This window comes from Molothrus ater, chromosome 1, assembly GCF_012460135.2.
Source record: "Molothrus ater isolate BHLD 08-10-18 breed brown headed cowbird chromosome 1, BPBGC_Mater_1.1, whole genome shotgun sequence".
NCBI lineage: Eukaryota > Metazoa > Chordata > Aves > Passeriformes > Icteridae > Molothrus > Molothrus ater.
The window spans coordinates 148197487-148220470 of NC_050478.2; the positions used below are offsets into that span (position 1 = coordinate 148197487).

A 22984-nucleotide genomic window follows, 5' to 3' on the forward strand; every position below is an offset into this window, starting at 1 on the left:
CAAGAAAAGTCTGTCTGGGAAAACTCTCTCAAAGGCAATCTGAGACTGCAGATGATGGTTTATACCATTTTATGTTATGGCATGCAAGTTACAGCTGTGAATATCAGCTGGGCTCTCAATTGTGGTTCTGCTTGATTTTTGGAGAATATAAAAGGTAAAAAAATTAACAGTAAAAGGTAAGAAAGAAGCTTACACTTCCCACCTTGCCTCCTTCCTAAATTCATTATTATATTAATCTATTGTGGCTGAAAGAATGTTAATTAGGTGAGACTAAGTAGAGATCAATACCCACAAGACCTTCCTGTTACTTATTTTAATGACTCTCAGCAGGTGAGACAAGAGCAATTTCAAAACAAACAGAACAGACAGAATGAATCCTGTCTGTGTTCAAGGGCAATGAGCCTTAAAACAAGGGGGAGTTAAGGTTTAAAAAGTGATGCCTATTCAAGGCAGTATTGCAGGGAGGCAAAACATGGTATTTCAGGATCATTTTTTTTTGCATTGGTGATTCTTTGCTTACAAACCTGGTGGCAGTGAGATGAAGTGCTGCAGAAATGCTTTTAGTAAATATTAATCTACATTTTCAGCACTTTAATGTCCACTGCTAGACAAAATTGACTGTTTTCCAAGATTGCCATAACAGTACTTTTTACTGGCAGAAACAATTCCATTCGTGTTAAGGGAATACGGGAGATAGCTCATAGAATGCAAAATTTCAGTTTTGTAATTGCAGAAATGCTCTCTGGGAGCATGATTCAAAGAGTTGTGCTCATCTACTCAGACACTGAACCAACTGTTTTGCAATATTTCCTTTAAAAATAGTTCACAAACAAGCCATAAGCCCAAAATTATTTAAAGTAAGCACAGAATGAACATATAAATGGCTTCACTATATTCTGCCTGTGACAGGTCCAGAAGCAGAAAAAAAAGTGAGATTTCACTTTGTTTGGTTACTAGGTATTTATTTCTGGTAAACTTCACCCAAAAAAACTATAGAGAGATCACATAAGAAAGCAGTAAAGCAGCTATTCCTTAAACTGAAAAAGGTCTAAAAAAGCCTTTCCTTTCTTCTAAATTATCCAAGCCCACAGAATAGCAGCTTTCCTAGAAAAAGAGACAGAAAATCTTCATCTCAAAATGCCTTTGGACTCTTATAAAAAAATTGTGTGGGTCTACAACCATTTTTAATTTGAGGTATGGCATCACTGATGTCAGATACATCTTGCTGCTACACAAAAACCAACGTGTCTTTATCAAGGATCCCTGTAAGAATAGTCCCTGAGCTACACCATCCTCTAATGCACTCAGTAGCATTTAGGAGAGAGTGTTCATGAGCCCAGGCCAAAAGCTGTGCCAGAGACCATGCTAATAACCAGACAGGAGAGAAACATAGAATCCTAGAGTCATTTAGGTTGGAAAAGACCTTTAAGATCATGAAGTTCAACCATTAGCCTGGCATTGTTAAGTCCATCCATGTCCCTAAGCACCACATCATCGTATCCCTCAAGTGTCTGGAATCAGAGGAGGATACGAACCGTGCCCTGGCCCTGTTTAGCTCACAGGAAAGTCCCAGCCAGGCAGATGATTCACCAGGTCTCATCTGACACTCACAGGAGGCAATGGAAGAAGTGATCACCTCCATGCCATGTGGGATAGATGGAGCACATCCAGAGCAAGCTGTGGTGAGCTGCTCCTCTTGCTGTGGGCAGCTGAGCTAAACTTTCTATGCCTGCAGCAGAACCAAAGACCCCAGGTAAATCACAGCCTTAACCCCTGAGCTTTCTCCATCCCTAAGACCTGTTTTACGTATTTCCAGCAGTAAATATCTTGGGTTGTTTATAGATTTCCTCCTAGAACTGATGGTTCCCACCATGGGAGAGCCCACCAGCTCGGGGGCGTGAGGCAGCGAGCGGAGCGCGTACCTGCTCTCTGTGTCGCGGCTCTCTCCCCGCTGAGCGCCAACGTGACAAGAACCAGGAGCTGGGGCACACGGCACCTTCCCACCATGGACGTATCCATATCTCCTCTCTCACATCAGCTCCTTTTTTCTCCAGGGTGCGAAGCTTGCTGGAAATCCAACCCGCAGCCTAGAAAGGGAAATAAAGAGCAAGTGTTATCTCACAGCAGCGCCAAGGGCAGTAATGATGCAAGGCATGAGAGCAACGTTCTGGAGAGTCGCCTCCTCTGCCTGTCATTTTACTTGAATAGACATAAACTGCTCAGACAAAGAGGCAGGAGTTCACCTACTTTTCAAAAGCCATACTCGTTCACTGGCTCTATTCACTGTGAAGCAGCTGAATGGAAACAGGAGAGAGATTACCAGATTATTATACTTTAATTGAGCCCACTGCCAACTACACAATCAGCGCACTGGAGTGGAAACCATTCCTGACCTGGCCCTCCCACGCATTCATCATTAGGAGATACACAACACAGAGCCCAGATACAAACCACTACAAATCACACACACAACCCGTTGCCACTTCACCCATCACTGCTTTCAGTTCTGGAGCCCCAAAACTGACAAATGCTAAAAATACACCACTGTTTTCATGCATGTATTTGTTGCCATTAGTCCTTCTCTGCAGGAGTAAACTCAGCAGTTTCAAAACATCTTTCCCTTTTTAGCTTAAAGATGTACAAAAGCTCAGGGTTATCTTCAATATAAGGGCTTTGGTTTGGGTTGACTTTGAGTGAAGTCACTGAAGTCAGAAAGTATTGTAAGAAGCCAGGCAAAGTGGCTGAGCTGTTAAAAGTTAAGTTGTGCTTTCTAACACTAGATCAACACTTTAAAAAAAAATCTGTTATTGGTCTTGTTTTATTATTTTTTATTATATCATAAAGTCATTGCAGTTTGATCTACTGTTTGCAGACCCAGAAGGTAGCAACCAGCTTCCACTCTGCAGCTCTCACTGCCTGAGGCATTATTTTCAAAAACTTTTCCCCATCTCCTCATTCTTTCTTTTCCTCTTTAAGGATTCTAATGATTTCTTTGTCCATTTTCTTGGGGAAGTTGTGCCTTCTCAGTCTTTTAACATGCACGTCTGCTTCTCACTGTTGATAGCTGGGTAGAAGTCATGAAGGGGACACTGTCTGATGTAGTTCATTGCTGCAGAGTCAATTATGCCTTCTAGGGTATTTCTTTTCAAAGCAATAAGGTTCTGTGGGAATCACAGACAGGAAGAATGGTGGCGTCAGCATTTGTTCAAAACCCGTTTTGATCAGTCAGATGTTGGGCCTATCTCTACCATGTATCTCAGCATGTTGCGCTGGTTTAGGAAATTAAAAAGGGGAAAAAACTTTATGAAGTTGTCAAGATGTTGCTATAAATCTTTATCCCCACAAAAAATACAGGCTCTTTCCAAAAGATAAAAAACCAGGTTATTTTCAGAAGTCTGTATCCTATGCAGACAAGGAGAAAAGCAATACATATAATAAACCATTCACTGTAAATAAAATTTGGAAGTATCTGCTAGCGGTGGAATATAAATACAAGAAAGATTAAAAAAAAAATCACATTTATTCATGTACCAACCCTAAATACAAAGGACACAATCAGGTGCTGTAGTTTGCACCTCAGCCAGACGATGTCCCTACCAGACAGTGAGGTGTTCAGGTTTGAGCCAGCTGGAAAAGGCTGCAGGGTAAAAAAGGCATGAAAATATCACTGTGCCCTACAGGAGTTAGAATTTCCTTCTAAATAAGAACGTTATTGAAATACCAATCAGGCAGCCGCCTGCAGAGGGATCAGGACAGGCATGACTTAAAATATCTGTGGGAGCCTTCAGCCCAAGGTTTCTGCTCCCCTGGATTTTTTTAGGAAACATTGTTTTTGGGTACAAGCGATGGGACAGCAGGTTTGTGGCAGCAGCAAGAGCTGGGAAACCAGATCTGCCAAGAGACATCCTGCACTTCCAGCGCCGAGCTCAAAATGTCCTTGCTCCGTATCTGGGCTTGCACGGCTGTGAAGTTTTATAAATACATTCTTAAAAACAGTCTTGGCCAGCTGCTAACCCACAACAGGCCAGGATAAAAGGAGCAGAGCACCAGCTGGTGTCAGTCAGCAGAACAACCCGGGCTCTGTGAGCAGCAGATGCAGCTCGGTGGATGGGGCTCACTGGGTGCGTGTGGGATTCCACCCCAGCAGAAGAACTTCCTCCATGGCCAGGCCTGAGGGCTCTGTCTCTAAGGGCTCATTCATCTCCCCTCCTTGCCAAAACACTCCAAGGACTCATTTCTGCATTTTGAGTGCTGCAAGGTGTCTCAGAGCAGCCATTTAGGCTAAAAATAGTGGGGAAGAAAAAGCCACAAATCAAATCAGAACATCTGCTTAAAATCTATAATCATAACTTGTGGTGGCTTTAATACACATTTATGGTTCAATATTATTCTTGCATTCAGGCCAAAATATATAATTTTATCCACTTTTATAGCACAAAGAATTGAACCAAGTCTCTTAACTTGCAACTACTTTATGTACAAATATACCAGTGACAGAAAATTGCCCCTTTCACATAAACAGGACCCATGTCATGGCAATGAAGTCTTCAGAGGTGTTATAAGAAAGGTTGGAAATAAAATATTTTTAGCTATGGGTTTTCCACACTTGTTTCTTTCCCACCTCAGTCAGTCACTTTGAGAGTGTGCCCAGTTTGAAATTGCAGCAGCTGATCACTATTTATTTCCCTTTCCAGGAGAAAAGGTCAAAAAGGAGCCAAAATTGAGACAGTTTAGTTTTCAGAGTGATCCAAGACTGAGAATTTCTCTATGTTTAACCCTATTTCCAAATGGCCAACATGGATTTTTTTTTAATTACTTTTATTTTTAGTTCAGCCTATCATGTGGGAATAATTTTGCTCAAAGAGGCCTAAGTCAACGTACATCATTTAAAAATATCTCCCATTTTCTTTTTATTTCACAAACATCACTGGGATTCCCTTGTGATGCATTAAGGGATATTGCAAAAACAACTGACAAATCCTATCACGTACAAGTTTATTACTGAACTGTGGACTCTGTGTCTGTCTTTTTAATAGTTTAATGGGAAAAAATGGAGTGAATACTTCTGGCTACATGCAAACATGATGTGGGAATGGCATCCTGGCTGGGAAGTTGGTGAATGTTAGAGTGAGCTCTCTACACTCGAAATACAAGCACAGCATAAAGCTATTCATACCATCTCACAGCTGAACAAACAATAGGCAAAAGATAGGTACGAGTTCCATATAACTTTCAGCTTCAGGATGGCTTTTTGGGGGGGTTAGTGTAGAGTTTTAGGTCAGTTGGAATCCATGGTAAGGTCTCTCTAGTTTTGAACAATAAGTAAATACTCTTTGTGGAATGCAGGGCAAAAAACATCAATTAAAAAAAAAAAAAAAGAGCCAAAGGGGAACTTGGATTTCTCATCTCAACACTGCAATTCAGGAGACAAGGATGAAAAATGTTTTTGTGCGAAATGAGAAGCAAAATTGTTTGTTTAGGAGTGGCATCTCAAAAAAAATAAAAGAAAAGACACAGAGTGGGGCAGACACAGGGAATGTGGCAGAGAAGAAAACTTCGTGGCACTTCTAGGAGAAGCAATTTGCAATGGCTCTGGATATACCCTATCTCAGCCTCTCCAGATACTGCTCTTCTGTCCTGGTTTGAGAGATGTTTTGCCACAAACAGCAAAACTCACGTGAGTTAGAGATGGAAAAACACAGAACACTTTCTCTGATCTCCTTCATTCTTCAGAGCAGTGATTCAGCCACAAATATTCATAAAACAAAACAAAATAAAGCTGGAGTCACAGTAAGATGAGCATTTCAGGAGTGTGATTTAATAAAACTTTTTCTACCTCATGTGAGCAAAAGTTCAAAGACCCTACAGGGACAGAACAAAGACCACTGAATCAAAGTTAAATGTTAAAAGTATGCCCAGTTATGTACTTTAGACTCCTCATTAAAATATTCGAGCTCTTGCTTGCATATTACTAAATTACACCATTGAATTGTTTGTCTTACTGTTAAATTCAAGGGGGGCTGATTCTATTATTGTGCTTGATTTCATCCATTCGTCTGCTGCCACTGAACATCACCATATGCCATATAAATGTTGTAACTATGCTGGCATTCATAATGTGATTTTAAATGTCTTTGGTATGCTCCTCTGAAGAAGAGGTTAGCTGGGGGTGAAAAAGACAGTGTCCAATTATACAGCTTTTCACACAGACACAAAAAAGAAAAACAAATATAAAACCCAGCACACTAATACATCTGACATCTTAGTAGAGTCAGCTTGTTGATTGTGCTTCTTCCAACTACTGAACTAAGCAATTTAATTATCTAAATTATTGCTGATATGAGCAGGAAGCCAACTGTATAAAAGAGAGATGGGACTTTCTTCCCTGCTGATCATCCCATGGGTCGTATATCTTTGTTCAATGATTTTTAAAGAAATTATCCGATGGCATTTCTGGAAGATCTGCATCTTCCCAGGCCTGATCCAAAGCCAACTGCAGTTAATGAAAAGAGGAACATTGATTTCAGTGGACATTGTTTAAAAACCCATGTGAATAATAGAGCAGAAAATTCTCTGCTAACACCAGAGCTATTCCTAAGGTACTTTGGTCAACTACAGCTGAGCCCAAGTCTGCTGAAATCAAGGAGGAGAGTGTCAGCAGACCCACAGTATGCTGGATGAAGCCATTCATGCACCCTGCTAGCAAAAAACTCTTCAACATCTGCTCTAAGTGCTGGTGAGGCTGCAGGTGGTGGGACATTTCTTCTCTTCATTTGCAATGATAGAATCACAGAATTGTTTGGGTTGGAAGGGAACTTCAGGATTATCTCATTCCAATCCCTGCCATGTCCAGAGACACCTTCCACTAGACCAGGATGCTCAGGGATCCATCCAGCCTGGCCTTGAACACCTCCAGGGATGGGGCAGCCACAGCTTCTCTGGGCTACATCTCATTTTAAGAGCAACTTCCATCCCAATCCCTAAAAAACTGATCAGATCCAGAGTGATGGTTAACATGAATGTGAGCCAAGGCAGTTTTTCAGCTTCATGGGAGATGAAATAGGGCAGTGGGAAGGATCAGCAGACCATTCCATCCCATCGATTTGTTTGCCTTTGCTGAACTCTATTACTGCCCTGAAGCACTTGGTGCTGGAACTGCCCAGGCCCATGAATGATTAATATTGCTGCAATTGGAAGTGTTTGATTGTGCGAGAAATAAAGTACATACTGATAATTTAGGAGGGGAAAAATAATACATGGCTGTTCCCTAAGTGATAGGTACCTGTCCAGGAGACACAACAAAACAGGAGTTGAGTGGAAAAAATCCTAAAAGGGAGCATAGCCAAGAGTCCTAGAGGGCCATGAAGCACACTCCAAGGATTAACTCAACATTGGCATTTCCTAATTTGCAGCCTGCGAAATGTTCCTTTAACCTTTGTGGTGCTGCACGTGCACACACACAAGGAACCCTGAGGCAAGGTCAGAATTAGAATACAGCTACTCTTGACTCCTTAACCTATGCTTGGATCAGGCATTCCACAAGTTGACCCCTCATAAATGCATTTACCACAGACGCTTTAAAACAAGCCCTTACTGGTTGTCTGCCAAATCCCTGCTATTCTAAAACATCCTCACTGCTAGAAGAGGACTTTGCAGGGTATTTTTGCCTGCTGCAGCCACGCAGTGCCTGCAGGCTGAAACCTTGAGGCAATATCCCAAGTATAACTTTTCAGAGTTTTGCCCAGAGGAAGTAACTCCGGATTTAAGTTGTACTCTTGCCTATCAAGCTTAGAAATCTGTCTACTGATTGTCCAAGAAACACCCAAGGTAATCTACAATCAAAATCTGTGACAGACTCTCTCTTTGGCTTTGGCATCATTGACCAGACTGTCAGGAAAATCTCCACTGCACCCTATGAATTAATGTGTTTATGGACCAGCCAAGTCCATAAAGGGTGACCCCTTCTCACTTCAGCTAACAAGGAGTTTGAATTTAAATAGAAATTCTAAATCTAAAAGGCTGGTTCTGTAAAAAACACAGATGCTCAAGCATCCTGGTAAGCCTTACTGAAATAGTTATCAAGGAAAAGACCCATGGGAAGTGTCTCAGAGACTGAAGGGATTAGAAGAGCTGATAAGAAGAGGCCGATAAGGGGAAGCTTTGCACATCTGATCTGGGAAAACAGTGCCTGAAAACAGAGTTTGCCCAAGAGCCAGGCACCAGCACCTGTAGCACTTGTACTGACAGTTTCTCTCACCATGTTTATTTACTCATTGGCAAAGGCAGGAAGAATGTCTTGAACTTGAAACTGAAGCATTGGACCAATACTTCAAGATGCTTTAAAGAAAATAAAGCAAAGTAGCTTCTCAGGGCTGCATTTTATTTGAATTTTTTTCAAATAAATTTTTCCCCTTAATTGTTACTTACTTTCCTCTGCAAAGCTGTAGCCTCTTTAGCATGGACCAGGGAGCTAGCAACAGAAAAGGATACTCAGAAGTTGATTGACTTGTCATAATCTCATTTTTACTATCCTCTTCTAGCCCCAAAAGATTCTCAAGTATATAATTCAAGTCACATAGATTGCAAGTCAATTACAAAACATGTCGGTCGATTTTCTGCCTCTGCAGTGGCTCATCTTTTGGGATGCAAATTTACTTGAATCTTCCGGATATTAACACAATATTATTAGATACATAAAAATTTAGGAATGCTCTTGGAAGAACACACTCCAAACTACATTACCAAGTAGCAGGTGCACAGCTCAACCACCCTAATAATGATTGTATTGCACAAGGCTAAGTTAGAAAACTTTGCCCATACTTTTTTGTCTTCTTTTAAACCTAGCACAATGCTGAAATGTCTCTCATGTTGTTGCTGAAGCAGGGTTTTCAGCACACAGACCTCCTGGAAAGGGAAAATCCTGAAGGTAATACAAAGCACACTGGCTGTTTGGGGTAGTAAATAACATAATTTCCAGAGCTTCATACATTTAAATTAACCTCCACATCTGTCTGTAGGGTGTCCAGATTAAAGAGGAGTGATACAAGCAAGACAAAGACCAAAATGATGTCCAGAAAAGTTATGGTAGGACCAGTTTGTGATGGAGTGGAAAATCCTGAGATTTTTCCTCAGTACTGCATGTTCAAACTCTTCTTAGTACAGTATGTATGGAGCATGTTGATTTTGTACAGGGTCACAGAACACCAGTCCTTTGGCCTAAGCCCTGTAAACCTGTACTGGCAAAGTCCTACAAATCCCATTTCCTCTCAAGCAGAGGCCAAACTGTTCCAACCTACATTAGCTACTAGGAAGAAGCCTTTAACACTGAGCCCCTGAAGGCTATTCAATATGAGAGTACTCCACTCTTACAGGGCCAATTTCCTGCTTTTTATATCCTCATGGAAGTTCTTACAGCTCTTGGAATGAAATTTAATATTTTCTTTTATAGTGCAGTCGAGGATTATGTCAGTAAAAAGACCCATATGTAATGGCTTTATATAGTTAGCAAGCAGAGCTGGAGCAAGGAATCAGGATGGGGTAACAGCCTAAATCTATTTGGAAAATAGACAACATACTTTCTAACAAAGAGGAGCCTGGTGAACGCATTTCCCAGAACTCTTAACTGGGGCAAGGAAGAATTGCTCTGCATTCCTTGCTCTCTGCCTTATGATAATGGCCTGGATAACCAGAATCCCTACAAACTCCAGAAATGAGCTCATGCCCATTGTCTGTCACTCTCAGGGTTATTAACAGGGCCATGCTAATTGGATGTGTACCACACGCTCACCTACCACTTCCCAACATTCCTGCTGAACTATCCAAATTACAGAAAATTTCCCAAATACAGGAATGTGAATGCCTTCTTCTTGACCACGTGGCTGAGTTCCGCTTCCATGTGTTCCAAAAAGATGATGAACATCTAATGTAATGAAAGTTTGTTCAGAAACAACAAGTGCATTTGATTAAGAGATTTAGTACTGCAGAGTCTTTCCATGGTCTAATTTGCATGGTCTTGACCATTGTAATGAAACCCAGAACTCTACTGTGAACACCAACACACCAGCAAAAGTGAAGGATCTGTAAATAAAGGCCATGAAAATAAGAGGTATCTGTCATTACTTGTGGAGATACAGATAGCAGGTTTGCATCTTCAGCCCTGAACCTTTCCCTCTCCATCCAGCACTCTCAGATTTTGTATCCACTGCCTGAAACTCACCCAAGCTGAGAATCTCCATGCTCTCCTTCACTGAGGACAAGTACAGCCCTTTCTATTTTAAAACACTGGAGTGAAAATGGACAATTGAACAGATATAGCAGCTTGCAAGAAACCCCTTCTCTCCAGGTATTCTAGAAACAGGCCAGTCTTTACCTCCTTGTTGCAGCAGGGCCCCAGGGTAGAAAGCAATTCACAGCTGACATTGCAATGAAGCATTTTGTGAACTGACCCCAAAAAAAGGTGGTACTGGAACTGATGTAGGATTGCCACTTAATTTTTCATAATTGTATAATTCAAATCATTTAAGGCAGGGGCAAATCTTGGAAGCCCTAACAGCAGAACCCTAAGGTTAGACACCTTACCAGCTTAGGTGTCTGCAGAGTGGGGAGGTTGAGTGGAGAATTTAAGACTGAAAATCTTGGCAGTAACTGACTCCTTTGTAACAATCTCTTTTTGGCTCTGACCTGAAGAGTTTCTCCCTCTTATGAAAGGAGCAGGGCTAAGAGGAGGCAGGAAGAATCATCTCCTCTGACCACAAAGTTCTGCATTGTGAATGTCTTCACCATCAATACAGATTGCTATAAAATGAGAGAAATAAGAAGCATGGCCTCAGTGCAGGACAGTTTTGAGTGAAGACAAGTTGGATCTTTGATGTCTCAGCCATCTCTACCCACCACTGTGGCCACCATCAGCATGGGACAGGCAGGTATGGGGAAAACAGGGCAGTCAAGCAGAAGCAGAATTTATCAAGTGTCAGAGATCCTAAGTCCAAGACTGAGATAAAAACCAGGCTTTACCCCTCTCAATTTCTGAATATGACACTCAGTAAATCACTGACTGTGAATTCTTCCATGATTTCACCGTGATCCCAGCAGAAGGAGACCTGCAGGAAAATTCTGCCTTGTCCCTTTTATTATCATTTCTGCGTCCAGGGCTGTGAGTAAGATGGAAAACTAAATAAGATGGGATGGATGAATGGATAAATAAGATGAATGGATTGGGAGCAGTCCTGCCAAAAGGGAATTGAGGGTGTTGGTGGATAAAAAGATGGACATTAGACGGCAATGTGCACTTGCAGCCCTATTCAACCATATCCTGGTCTGTATCAAAGCAGAGTGGCCAGCAGGCCAAGGAAGGTGATTCTGCTCCTCTGCTCCACTCTCATGAGACCCCACTTACAGCAAGACTGGAAGGACATTGACCTGTAAGAGCGAGTCCATAGGAGGCCACAAAGAGGATTAGAGGGATGGAGAACCTCTCCTGTGAGAAAAGGCTGAGATAATTGGAATTGTTCAGCCTGGAAAAGAGAAGGCTCTAGGAAGATATTATAGCACCTAAAGAGCTGAAGGGGGGCTTTTGTCAAGGATAATGTAGTGACAGAACAAGGGATAATGGCTTTAAGCTGAGAGAGGGCAGGTTTAGATTGGATATGAGGGAGAAATTCTTTACTTTGAAAGTGGTGAGGCACTGGTACAGGTTATGCAGAGAAGCTGTGGATATCCTATCTCTGGGAGTGTTCAAGGCCAGGCTGGAGGGGCTTGGAGCAACCTGGGATAGTGGAAGGTGTCCCTGCCCATGGTAAGGAGGTCAGGGCTAGGTGAGCTTGAAGGTCCCCTCCAACCCAAACCATTTTATGATTCTGTGAAAACAGAAGATGATCTGAAGACACTGAAGAGAAGTACAGCAAATAAGGGTCTGACAACAGTAAATTTAACAGGAAAAGATGTAGCTGGAGAAAACATGTAAGTCATCCCTAGTTTCTTAAAGGAAGGGCTCTCTTCACCACTGTCACTCACACTGAAAGGATAAGATACAAAAACTTGTGCTCTACAGCCCACACACAGCTCTTATGTCAGGCAGCTGACAGAGGCAAGAGGGAGCTTATCACTTAGGAGCTGATAAGAGATTTGCAGCTATCCCTGAAGCACAGCTGAGTCTGCCTGTTTGTGCTTATGGCCAGGGGTGTGACAGCATCACATCAATAACTCTGATGCTGGCTGGAAGGGTTTTGGGCCATTTCAGATCTCACCCTGTCCCATCCTCTCCACTCTGCTTCCTTTCTTGACATTCTTCTCACAAGTTTCAAAAACAGCAGTGGGAGAAAAGAAAGCAAAAAGGTAAAGGATGACAACAGAAAAAAAAGGAATTTTCAGATCACATGAATGAAACATTATAATTCCTAACATTATAATTTCTTCATATCTAAAATTTTCACAATTAACTGTAGAAGAAAGTGCCTCATACTGTCTCAAAAATTCCTGAAATTCCAAAAAATTACTTAATTTCCTTTTTCCCTACCTCTTCATATGCCATATCTTGAATTTTTATCTTAAAAGAAGAGAGAGCTATTGCATAGATAATATAGGTATCAAAGATTTTATTTGATAATTGGGGAGAAGATATTTTGAAATGGATAAGGACATAGAGTGTTTTCAGGAAAATAATAACAAAACAAAAATTCTAAAATTTGGTGGAGGAGAAAGGACATGGAAAAGTTGTAGAAATGGAAAAGAGATACCTACTTAGCCAGCAGTGCTAGAACTTAAAACAAATTAATTTTGTGCATTCCTGTACCATAAAGCTTAGTTTCAAATGGTCTCACACTATACTCTTTTTCTTAGGACATAGCAGAGCTCTGGCTGGGATTTATCTCAATTAAGTTTGGGCTGTAGGTATCTAACTAACATTTTATGTGGTTTTATACTAAGCTCCTTTCAAGTTCATGGAGAGAAAAAAAAAAAAAAAAAGAAAAAATCCATACCCAGATTGATTTTATCTCTTTCTCATGAGGAAAAGTAAAATAAATTAAGTACTCACAAGAAGTGATTATTTTCCCCAGACACAATGAAAGAAGCTTAGACAAAGAGCAAAGCTTTAGATATTGGTGTTCCAACAGATACCAATATTTCAGCAAATGTCTGTCTGGTCAAGGTGACATAAGAAATTCAGCCAAAAGCATCAACAGCTAAAGATGGCAAAGGTAATGATAGGAAACTTTATCAAGTTCAGATGCAGAGGAGGAATAGACTTTGCCTAATGGGGAACAGAAGATGCACAACTTGACTTCTAAACAGAAACCCCCCTTCCTGAATGATTGTCCAAGAAAATTATCCAAGAAAAGCAGTTTTGGGAAGAAGAACCAAAATGGAGCTAGGAAAAGCAATGTCTTTTTGAACTTTAGTAGTGGTTTCCACAGGGAGAGCTTAAGAAGATTCTGTGCAGAGTTTAGTCTTGTTTCAAGTGAATTATAACAGATATGGGAACCAAAACTACAGGGCACTTCTGGATTGCCTAAAATTGTTAAACTTCACTCTGAGTTTTCTCTGTCCATGAATGGGACTGGATACAACTAGCCCTGAGGCTCAACTGACCCAAATGCCAGCAGTGATGCTCTGCTCTCATTGACTGCAGGGAGGCTGAGGAGCCCTCACCAGAAAATAAAGTGTTCAAAAAGACCCTGAGCACTTTGGCTTTTCTACATCTGTTTTGGCATTAAACTTCCTGCTCCACTCAGGAGCAAGAAAGCACTTTGCTTTCTTTTCCTTTTGATGCCAAGGAAAATACCAAAGTACTAATACATTGCCATGGGCAGACATGCACATGAATTGACATCATATTCAGATAAGCAAATATTTTCAACACAATTGCTGTCTGAAGAGTAACTGTTTTAATCTATCTGTTGCCAAATAAACAACAAAAGAAATAAAAAAGATGAGATTGTGCTTGTTTTGCTGTTTTGTCTTTGTTAGCAAGACTGACAGCCTGTTCTTTAAGAGATAAAACAGGTGTTATAACTTGTTTTCCACAGATACATATGAGATCTAACTTGATGTGTGAAAGTTTGTCATATTCATGTCAATGTATTCAGAGACCAACATTTATTTATAGATTAGTACAGATGAAAGAGACAATAATGTGCAGTCTCACCTCCCAGCCAACATAAATCCAAAATGACTCCTAACAATCCCAGTATATCATCTCTACCTTGTTCAAAGTTGCAGTACTTTTCCTGATCTATAGAACTATTGGTTTTGATTTGAGACAGAACATTCCCTCACTAGGACTAGAAAGCTGCTTGTGTGCTCAACTACCATCACTTGATGCACTTGATCTCTAAAATGAATGCATTCCTCTTCTGTTTGCAGTGTCATGTTTTAATCTGACACCCTTCCCTGACTTCTGGGGCCCAGAACAAGTTGCTTGACTGATGGTTAATCATGAAATAATTTTAATTTTTTCTGTACTAAGGTAAATGTGAAAGGCCATAATGCTATTAGCTGTTTCTTGGCCTAAAAATAATCCCAAACAGAGAAATAAGTAAGAAACTAAATGACAGATTAACTGAGCTTCATCAACAATGTTTCGCTTGCACAATAAAGAGAAAAATAAAATAAAAATTTTCAAGCTCCTTGCCTTCTTCTGCTTTGAACAGAAACTGAAAACACAGCTGGTCCTTAACAGTGCCTGGTTAAATGGAGAAAAACTAAATACAAGATTATATTATTATATTATATTATTATCTTCAAACTGAGAAAAACTTTTGTACAACTACACAGCAAGTACATCAAGAAATTCTGCACAAAACCTTGCTGGTAGCCATAGCAACTGCATTCACTGCACTTTTACTGGGAAACACTTTTTAAAGCTAGGTAAGAAAGTGCATTTTTCAGCTGCTATCTTGTATCCAACTTCCAGGCTTTTTGATGCACTCCTGCTCCCCATTCAGCTTCCACACCCCCTCTTCCACTTGGCATGCACGGCATGTGGGTTGCTGGGGTTACTCCCAAATTCAGGGAAGGAATTTTCTTTCAAAAATTCAGCAGGCTTAAATCTAAACTGCTGAACTGTGGCTTTCATTTCCAGTGAAGTTCCATGCCAGCACAAATACTTACATCTCTCAGGCAAATCAGACATCCCAGAGAATTACACTGTGAGCAATAACTGCTATATACCCCAAAATACTACAACAGGGATGGGAAAGAAAATAATCTATAAGACCTCTAATTTGCTAGGCCTGGATAGATAAATTTTTACAGAGGCATGCAATGAGAGGACAAGGGGGTATGGCTTTAAGCTGAAGGAGGGTAGATTTAGATCAGACATTAGGAAGAAATTGTTCCCTGGGAGGGTGGTGAGGCCCTGGCTCAGGCTGCCCAGAGGAGCTGTGGCTGTCCCATCCCTGGAAGTGTTCCAGCTTGGATGGGGCTTTGACAATCTGATCTAGTGGAAGGTGTCCCTGCCTAGGGTAGGGGATTGCAAACAGAGGACCTTGAAGGTCTCTTCCAACCCAAACCACTCTGGTATTCTATGGTTTGCTGCATGGAAATTCTGGTCTTGCTGCATTTACTCACCAGCAAGTGCTGTAAAGCTACAGTAAAGCTACAAAACTTCAACATTACATGGGGTATGAAAGCTTTGGAGAGCCACTGTACTTAATGCATCTCACATAAATGATGTCTTTCCACAGCACAGCCTTCTGTGTAGGACTGGCCCCATACAGTTCAACAGACAGGTTTGACATTTATCTGTTGAAAGGGATTTCCCCACCTTTGAAATGTCTGTGTGAGACAGATGAGAGCACTGCTGGGTCCCTGTATTACAACCAACCCTCTGAGCAGAAGACTGGTGTGGGTTTAACTTTTCTCTTTGGTGCTCCCATCCACATGAACCATAGTTTTGACTCTCAAGTCTGAGAGAGAGCAGCTCTATCTCCTCACATTCGGCCTCCCCTTTGAGAAGGCAGAATTTTATTTCCCTCTGAGGTGTATGAAACAAAAGATTGAGAGCATAATGCAGGTCTTCAGTCTTTATATTGAACTTCCACATCTGAAGTCTTTGGAAAAATGTTTATTGCAGCAAATTGAAAAGCATATCCTGCCTCACACCCCCAAGTCTTCTCACTGACAATAGGTTGCTTCTTGGTGTTCCACACCACTGTGTTAGTTTGATGTATTGATTCATTTATTCACATGAAGCAGCTTGTCTACTTTGCCTGTAACTATACTATTTATGAAAAGTTCATCATGGAAAACAAAACAATGTGCACAAATAAATCCTTCATAGACCATTAGATTTTTTCCATAAGATTTGCTTTGGGATGCTATTTGTAAAAACCAGTCTATTACTTTTCTAAAGTATTCAGTTATATCCACAGGAATGCCACTGGATAAGCATAAGACCACAGTTTTCCCTGGTTTTGTGTATTTCATGAGTAAAGTCCTTGTAAGGTTCAAACTATTAAAAGACACAAATAATATTAAAATCTATAATAAAATTTTCAGCATTAAAACTTTTGATGTTCACCATAGGCCAGAATAGATTTGCAATTCAGGGCAACAGAAACACTATGTCACACATTGCTGTGATGTTATCACCGATGTTATTCAACTTTCCAATATATTAAAACATTATGATACCTGGAAAATATTCACAAGTTGTCATCTTGTTCCTAATAACAACCTAGGGGCAAAAGGATTTTTTCCCCACATACCAATGTGCAAGAGTGTCAGCTTTATGATTCCTGCCTATGAATTACACCAGGAGGACTGAGTTTCACTGGCAACAATTCAAACCCAGGAAAGTCAGGACAATGAAGTGACTTCAAAGGAACATGAGTTATTGGAAAGATCATGCAAGAGCAGGCTAAGTACTCAACCTTAACATGCTTCAGTTTCATCAGATTCCAAATTGCAGGAACCAATTATTTTTTTGTCGTGGCAAAGCTCTCATATCTCAGAGCCTGGCTCCATCCTGATATGCAGCTGCAACTCTATTAGTGTAAATCAGAAAGAAAAAATGATAACAAAACCAACAACTAAAAAAAAAAATATAAATAAAAGCAAACCCAAACCCTAAGGGACATACACAAGTGCAAAGTAGGAATAAAGCCACACAGACCCTGGTGCTGAGGCTGACCCACCTTTCAGCAGAGGACAAGCTCTTAAAATAAATGTTACCAAAGCACTGAAATCCATTCAACAGTTACTCTAGCATTGTTCTACTTAATGAGAGACTTCTCTTCAGCCACAAGTTATAAATAGGAGCATCGCCTCTGCATAGTGTGAATCTCACAGCAAAGGGAACATTTCCAGGGGAAATTCAGAGATTTAATCTAGGAATGGATTATATCATCCTGTTTCTGATTTTAGGAAAAGAATGAGAGGAGGGAAAATGACTTTTTTTTTCCTCTATATGTCTCTGAGGCACTTTCAGACCTACCTTATTCCTGATCTCTGTCCTGCAGCAGAGGATTGCCTTTGGGAATGCTTCTCCTGCAGGCTCCAGCCCTGCAAGTAAACAGGCAGGGACGGGCAGGATGTGGGCAGAACTTGGGAACTTCTCTACCCCTCCCAGGGACCAAAGTAGCCTCAGAGCCACCACAAATGCAGAAGAGAGGGATGGTAAGGAAGGGCTACCCCTCCCATGATTGCTGCCCTCAGCTCCTGCCTGCCCTGGGGGAACACATGGGCACAGCTTAACACCCTTTCCTGGGCTGGCAGAGCCTCCAGAGCCTGTCCTGGTGCCAGGGTCAGCACTCGTGGGCTGGGGTTCACTGGTGTTTGAAGATACTCATTTAATTCAGATGCTGCCTGGCACTCACAGGTCAGTGAGTGAGTTCTAGTCTGTGATTTCAAGTATTTCCTGATGAAATTGCCTAGCAAGGATATGGCCAGAAATGTTCCAGCTCACCTGGTTTGCCACAGAGAGCAGTCTGAGGGCATTTTTTTCCCCCACAATATTGTCATATACAATTTTTTTAAAAAAATTAAGTCATAATTTTAAATTTACAGGTTTTGACAATATTGAAAGCATGCAAAAGATATGCATTTTAAAAGTTATGAATTTTAAAAATTATGCATTTTTAATAGTTCAGGTATTTCATCTGAATGCACCACATGAGTGGAAGCCAACACAGACAATATTTTTCTTTAATATCACACCTGAGATATGTGATTTAGTCTTTACTGGCTCTGCTGATTTAGTAGCACAGCTCACAAAAGGATCAATGTTCAGGCAATCCCACTGGCCTCTCAGCACACCTCTTAGCAGATTAAAGTACTCCATAATTTTTTATTGGAAAGACAGAATCTGTCCCTAAATACAGACAACACAATAAGAACATCAATAAATTGGGAGTCCTTTTCCACTTAAGTCTGTAAAACTTCAAAGACACTGATGAAACCTTAAATCACAGAAAATAATTGCTAGTGACAGAATTCTTCTTAGGCTTCATGGATTTGTTCCCAGAAAGCATTAAGCCCATGGGAAAGATTAATTTTTTTTTTCCACTAGTTCCCATTCTGCTTGTAGATTGTTTAAAACAAATTCAAAAGAATTGATTTCTACTGTCTAAGAAAGCATCAGTGTGAATAAGGTCAGAGGCCTTTCCCCAAATTCAGGTGATAAAATGAAGGACCTTAGCAAGAGAATTTTTGAGCCTTAAATATAGAGTTGAATATAAAGTAGTGGGCAGCGGGATCAGTGCCTGCATTCTCCAGGGTTTTCAGAATTAATTCCATTATAATTTATGAATTATTTTATTTCAGAATTTATTTCATTGTAATTTAAAAATTATCTTATTTCAGAATTTATTTCCTTTATTGCACTATTCTGAGATGAGCTCAGCTGGCCAGAGCCTGCTGCTGACAGCACCAAGGTTGTGGGTTCCATTCCTGTACGGGCCATTCACTGAAGAGCTGGACTTGCTGATCCTTGTGGGTCCCTTCCAGCTCAGGTATTCTGTGACCACTGATGGAAGATGTGGGTTTTTACTCTCCTCCAGGTATCAGACTAATTTTTTTTTCATTTAATAAGAAATGGATATCATATTTCTTCTATCTCCTAGAAAATAATGGCACAAGCATTTGAAAATTTGCCCCTGATATCTAACCCTTTCCAAGCTCCTTCTGCAATTTTTAGCTTTTGACTCCCATTCTTTTCACTTTCTGTGATTTTGTGTTCCAGCGGATGAAATTCAGAGTGTTTTGTGATATAAGTTTGACTTCTCCAAGAAGGCCACAAGCTTGTCTTTTTTGATAAATCATAAGATAAAAAGTACCATCTCCTGTAAAAGAAAATATTTCACAAGTCCTAGCAGGTGTGAAAATTCTGCTTAGATGTGAATTAGGTGGTTTAGAAGAAAATTAACCCAATAACCATTCAAATTCTTGGGAAGAAGATTCTGCTCTTGACTGCAGGCAACAGACTTGAAGCAGCAGCAATCCCAGAAACATGAAATGCTGATCACTGACCCTCTTTAAAACCCTGCAGAACAGCAGGGACCTGGTGTAAAACCTACAAGACCCTCTCAGCCACTTGTCCACTGCTCAGGACCCTGGGTGCTGCTCTTGCCATTGTCTCATCTCCCAAGCGATGTGAGAAGCTATCAAGGTGGAGATTTTCATGAAAAAAAGAGATTTAGGCAATGAATAAAAAATGAAGGCAGGTGGTGAGACAAATAGGGTTATAACCAGACTCTTCACCTGTCACCTTTAAAATGGTATTTTTTTAGATAGGAATGGGGACTTGGGTGGATTTCTGATGAAGAAGCTGTGGATGGCCCATTCCTGGAAGTGTACAAGGACAGGCTGGATGGGGTTTGGAGCAATCTGGATAAATGGAATGTGTCCCTGGCCATGGCAGGAGGTGGGAACAAGATGATCTTTGAGGTTCCCTCCAACCCAAACCATTCTGTGATTTATATGATTTATTTTGTATAAAATTACGGTGACAGAGTTAGAATTAAGCTCAGTTCAGCTGTCCAAGCCTTGCATGAAAAGTCTGGCCTTCCTGTCCCACATCATCTCAGCTGGGACAGGAGCAAAGGGTGCCCTGATTGCCAGACTTGATCCTCGTGTGGAAAGATTTACCTTGTAATAAACAGGATTTCACTAATCCCATGGGCATACAGCATTAAGGGTCCCAGGGGCTAACAGCCTCCTCAAATCTCCCCTTCTTCCTGATGGTATTGAAGGAGAAAAACTCTCCTTTGAGCTTTGCAGCCATCCAATTCAGCATCATGTCACAGAACAGAGAAGGGATTTGCATTTATCATGTGATCTGAACAGGGCAAACAAGTTAGCCAAACAAGAAGAGCTAGTAATGAGGCAGAAAAGCTGTTTGCACAATGGCACAGATCCTCCCACCTAGGCATGAATCAAGAGTGTTCATAACACTGCTATTTAATTGAAAGACTCCATAGATAAAGGCCAATTTTTAATTGAGACACTCGAGTAGATAAAGGCCAAGTTGTTGCAGGCAGCATTGGACTGACAAAAGAAAAAATCCATGGTCTGTGGAGCTTCTTAATGACAACTGAGAATTAATAAACCTTGTCCTATTTGTAACAGGAATAAGTGAAATGATCATTTACACAAGTGTCTGTTTCACAGGAAATTGTTGCCTGCCATGTTCCAGCAGTTATATGGGTTTCAATGCAGGAGAAACACTGGCTTTGTGTCAGAATTGTCCTAAAGTTGCACTAAATCAACCCAAAGGCTGGTATTCCCCAAAACCAGGGTAATCCCTTCTCTTCCATGGGTCCTGCATGAGAGAAAGAGGTTTTTAAAAATAATGTGCAGTCCAACAGCCTCATGCTGCCTCTGTCACCTTTACACATGCCTGACACTGAGCTATGTGACATCACTGTCACATCACATATATCCTGAAAGATCCTAAAAACCTGATACCTGGGATAAAATAGTCACATCACCCCTCTGCAGCTATTCCATACCCTCCTGCTCACCCAAACTGCTTTTTTAATCAATGCAAAACTTTTCAATTTATTGACTGATATTGGGTCAGCAGCCATGGGCACTCCCAGTGCTGTGGGGAACCAGTCCTGCCAAGGCTCTGCTGTGCCTGACTGAAATTATGGGGCTTCATCTGACCAATACAGAGATTTACAGTGTAGTTGTCTAAATCTGAGTAAACCACCTGCCAGCCCTCTATAATCCATAAAGACAAACAGACACTTCTAGGGAGTAATTTATTTCAAACAGATCAGATGAATTGCCCCGGAAAAACTTCGTATTTTTTCCACCATTTTTAAGGCAGCAAGGGATGTCTGGCTGAAAGTGAGAATCAACAAAAGACACCTAAAACAAGGTGAGATGACCCAGCATGACATCTTGGGCAGGAAAAGCCCATCTCCACACACACAGCATCTCTGCTTGAGGCAGGTGGGTTAAATGCCACACAAAACAGCAGCACAGCCTTTTGTCCCATGTCATATGCATCCACGTCATGGGCCATTGCAATTATTTAAGGGAATTGAGCCCATGACATGATGCATCTGCAGCTCATTAATGAAGAGAAATACAAAGGAATCAAGTTAAGGGGAAAACAGACACTGGTTAAACCAGAATTATTCCTGCTTATTCTTGGAGGGATTTTTCTTGATCTGCTTTGTTTGGAGTTTGTGGGGGTTTTTTGTTTGTTTGTTTGTTTTGTTGTTGTTGCCTTTGGTTGTTTTTTTTTTTCCTTCTGAATCCTGAAGATCTACAAAACTGCCAGCAACTCTTTCCAGAGGGACAGACTTCCCACAACTCCCCAAAACTCAGTGCACCCTCTGTGGCTTCCTTGGCTGGGCAGGACCTGCCTTAGCAGGTTATTGCCTTCAAAAAATCTGTCTGGGAGAGACACAGGGAACAGAACCACTGACATGGAAATGAGGAGAAATTGAAGCAAGAGTAAATAGGTTTAGTTGTTTATCATCCCAGTGGCATCTGGTATAAGGGTACTTGATGCTTTATCTGTTTTCCTACATGTTATCAGTCTTAGCTCAGAAAACTGCCAAAGGAAACCAACAACTCTTTGACTTCCCTGTGTCACCACATCCAAAATTAGCAACTTAATTTTGTAGCCCACTCATAACTGCCACAGCCTGCCTGGGGTCATGGCCCATAGTCTGGGAACAGCTGCTAAGGGAAGTGAAAAGGATGCTAAGTGAAGAAAATATGGCAGTAGAAATATCTACTGAAAAGGAGAAAAAAAAATCAAAGGCAGCAATAAAAATAAATAAAGGCAGAACAGCAAATTTGAAAGAAGAAAAAAAGTAGTGAAATATATACAAATAGCTTGGGTACAAACTGATCAGAAAATTACTCAGTAAAAAAACCCAGGGGATGGCAAAGAAGATAATATAAGCCTGGTTGTAAACCATTTTAATTTCAGGAATCAATCATAAAAGTACTTATCCATATAATTAAGAAAAGCCTCCAGAAAGCATAAAAACCATTCTCAGAAACACTCTAGACATGGTACCATAACTAAACAGCAAAGCAGGACAAGGGAAATGGCCTTGGAACAACTCAAGGTGGTTTATGAAACATCAGACTTGAACAAGGATTGTCAACCCATCTGTTAGGAATGAGCAGCTCACTCCTGCCCCAGCCTCCCAGAACAGATTTATTATCTATGTTACAGCATTGTCCTTTACAAAAGGAATGGGTTTTTTCTTCTTCTTGCTGCAGGAACATGCCGTCACTGTCCATTGCAGAGCCACACCACCAGCTCCCATGTTCAGAGTGAGCATCCTCTGCAGCAGATCAGGGAAATGAGGCAGATCTGATCTCACACAGGAGCAGAGGAATTCCAGAAGGGCTACAGAAGGGCTGTGCCTTGCTGCCTCTTGGCCAGTGCTGAATTAATTTCCCAGTCAGAATTTAATACCACTGTGCCTGACCACCCTGTCTAGACCTAGTCAGTGGGGTTTGCTGCAGATTTTCTGGTATATTTTGCAAATATAAGCACTGAAAAACATTTTTT

The 22984-nt window shown here is 40.9% G+C and overlaps 1 protein-coding gene across 1 annotated transcript in view; it reads right to left on the reverse strand.

Moving 5' to 3' along the window:
* Nucleotides 1-22984, reverse strand: part of COL22A1 (collagen type XXII alpha 1 chain) — a 237177-nt gene that overhangs the window by 207027 nt on the left and 7166 nt on the right. The window contains 1 exon segment of the mRNA XM_036379115.2: nucleotides 1923-2087. Coding sequence (XP_036235008.1) covers nucleotides 1923-2019 — 97 coding nt within the window. The 5' untranslated portion in view covers nucleotides 2020-2087.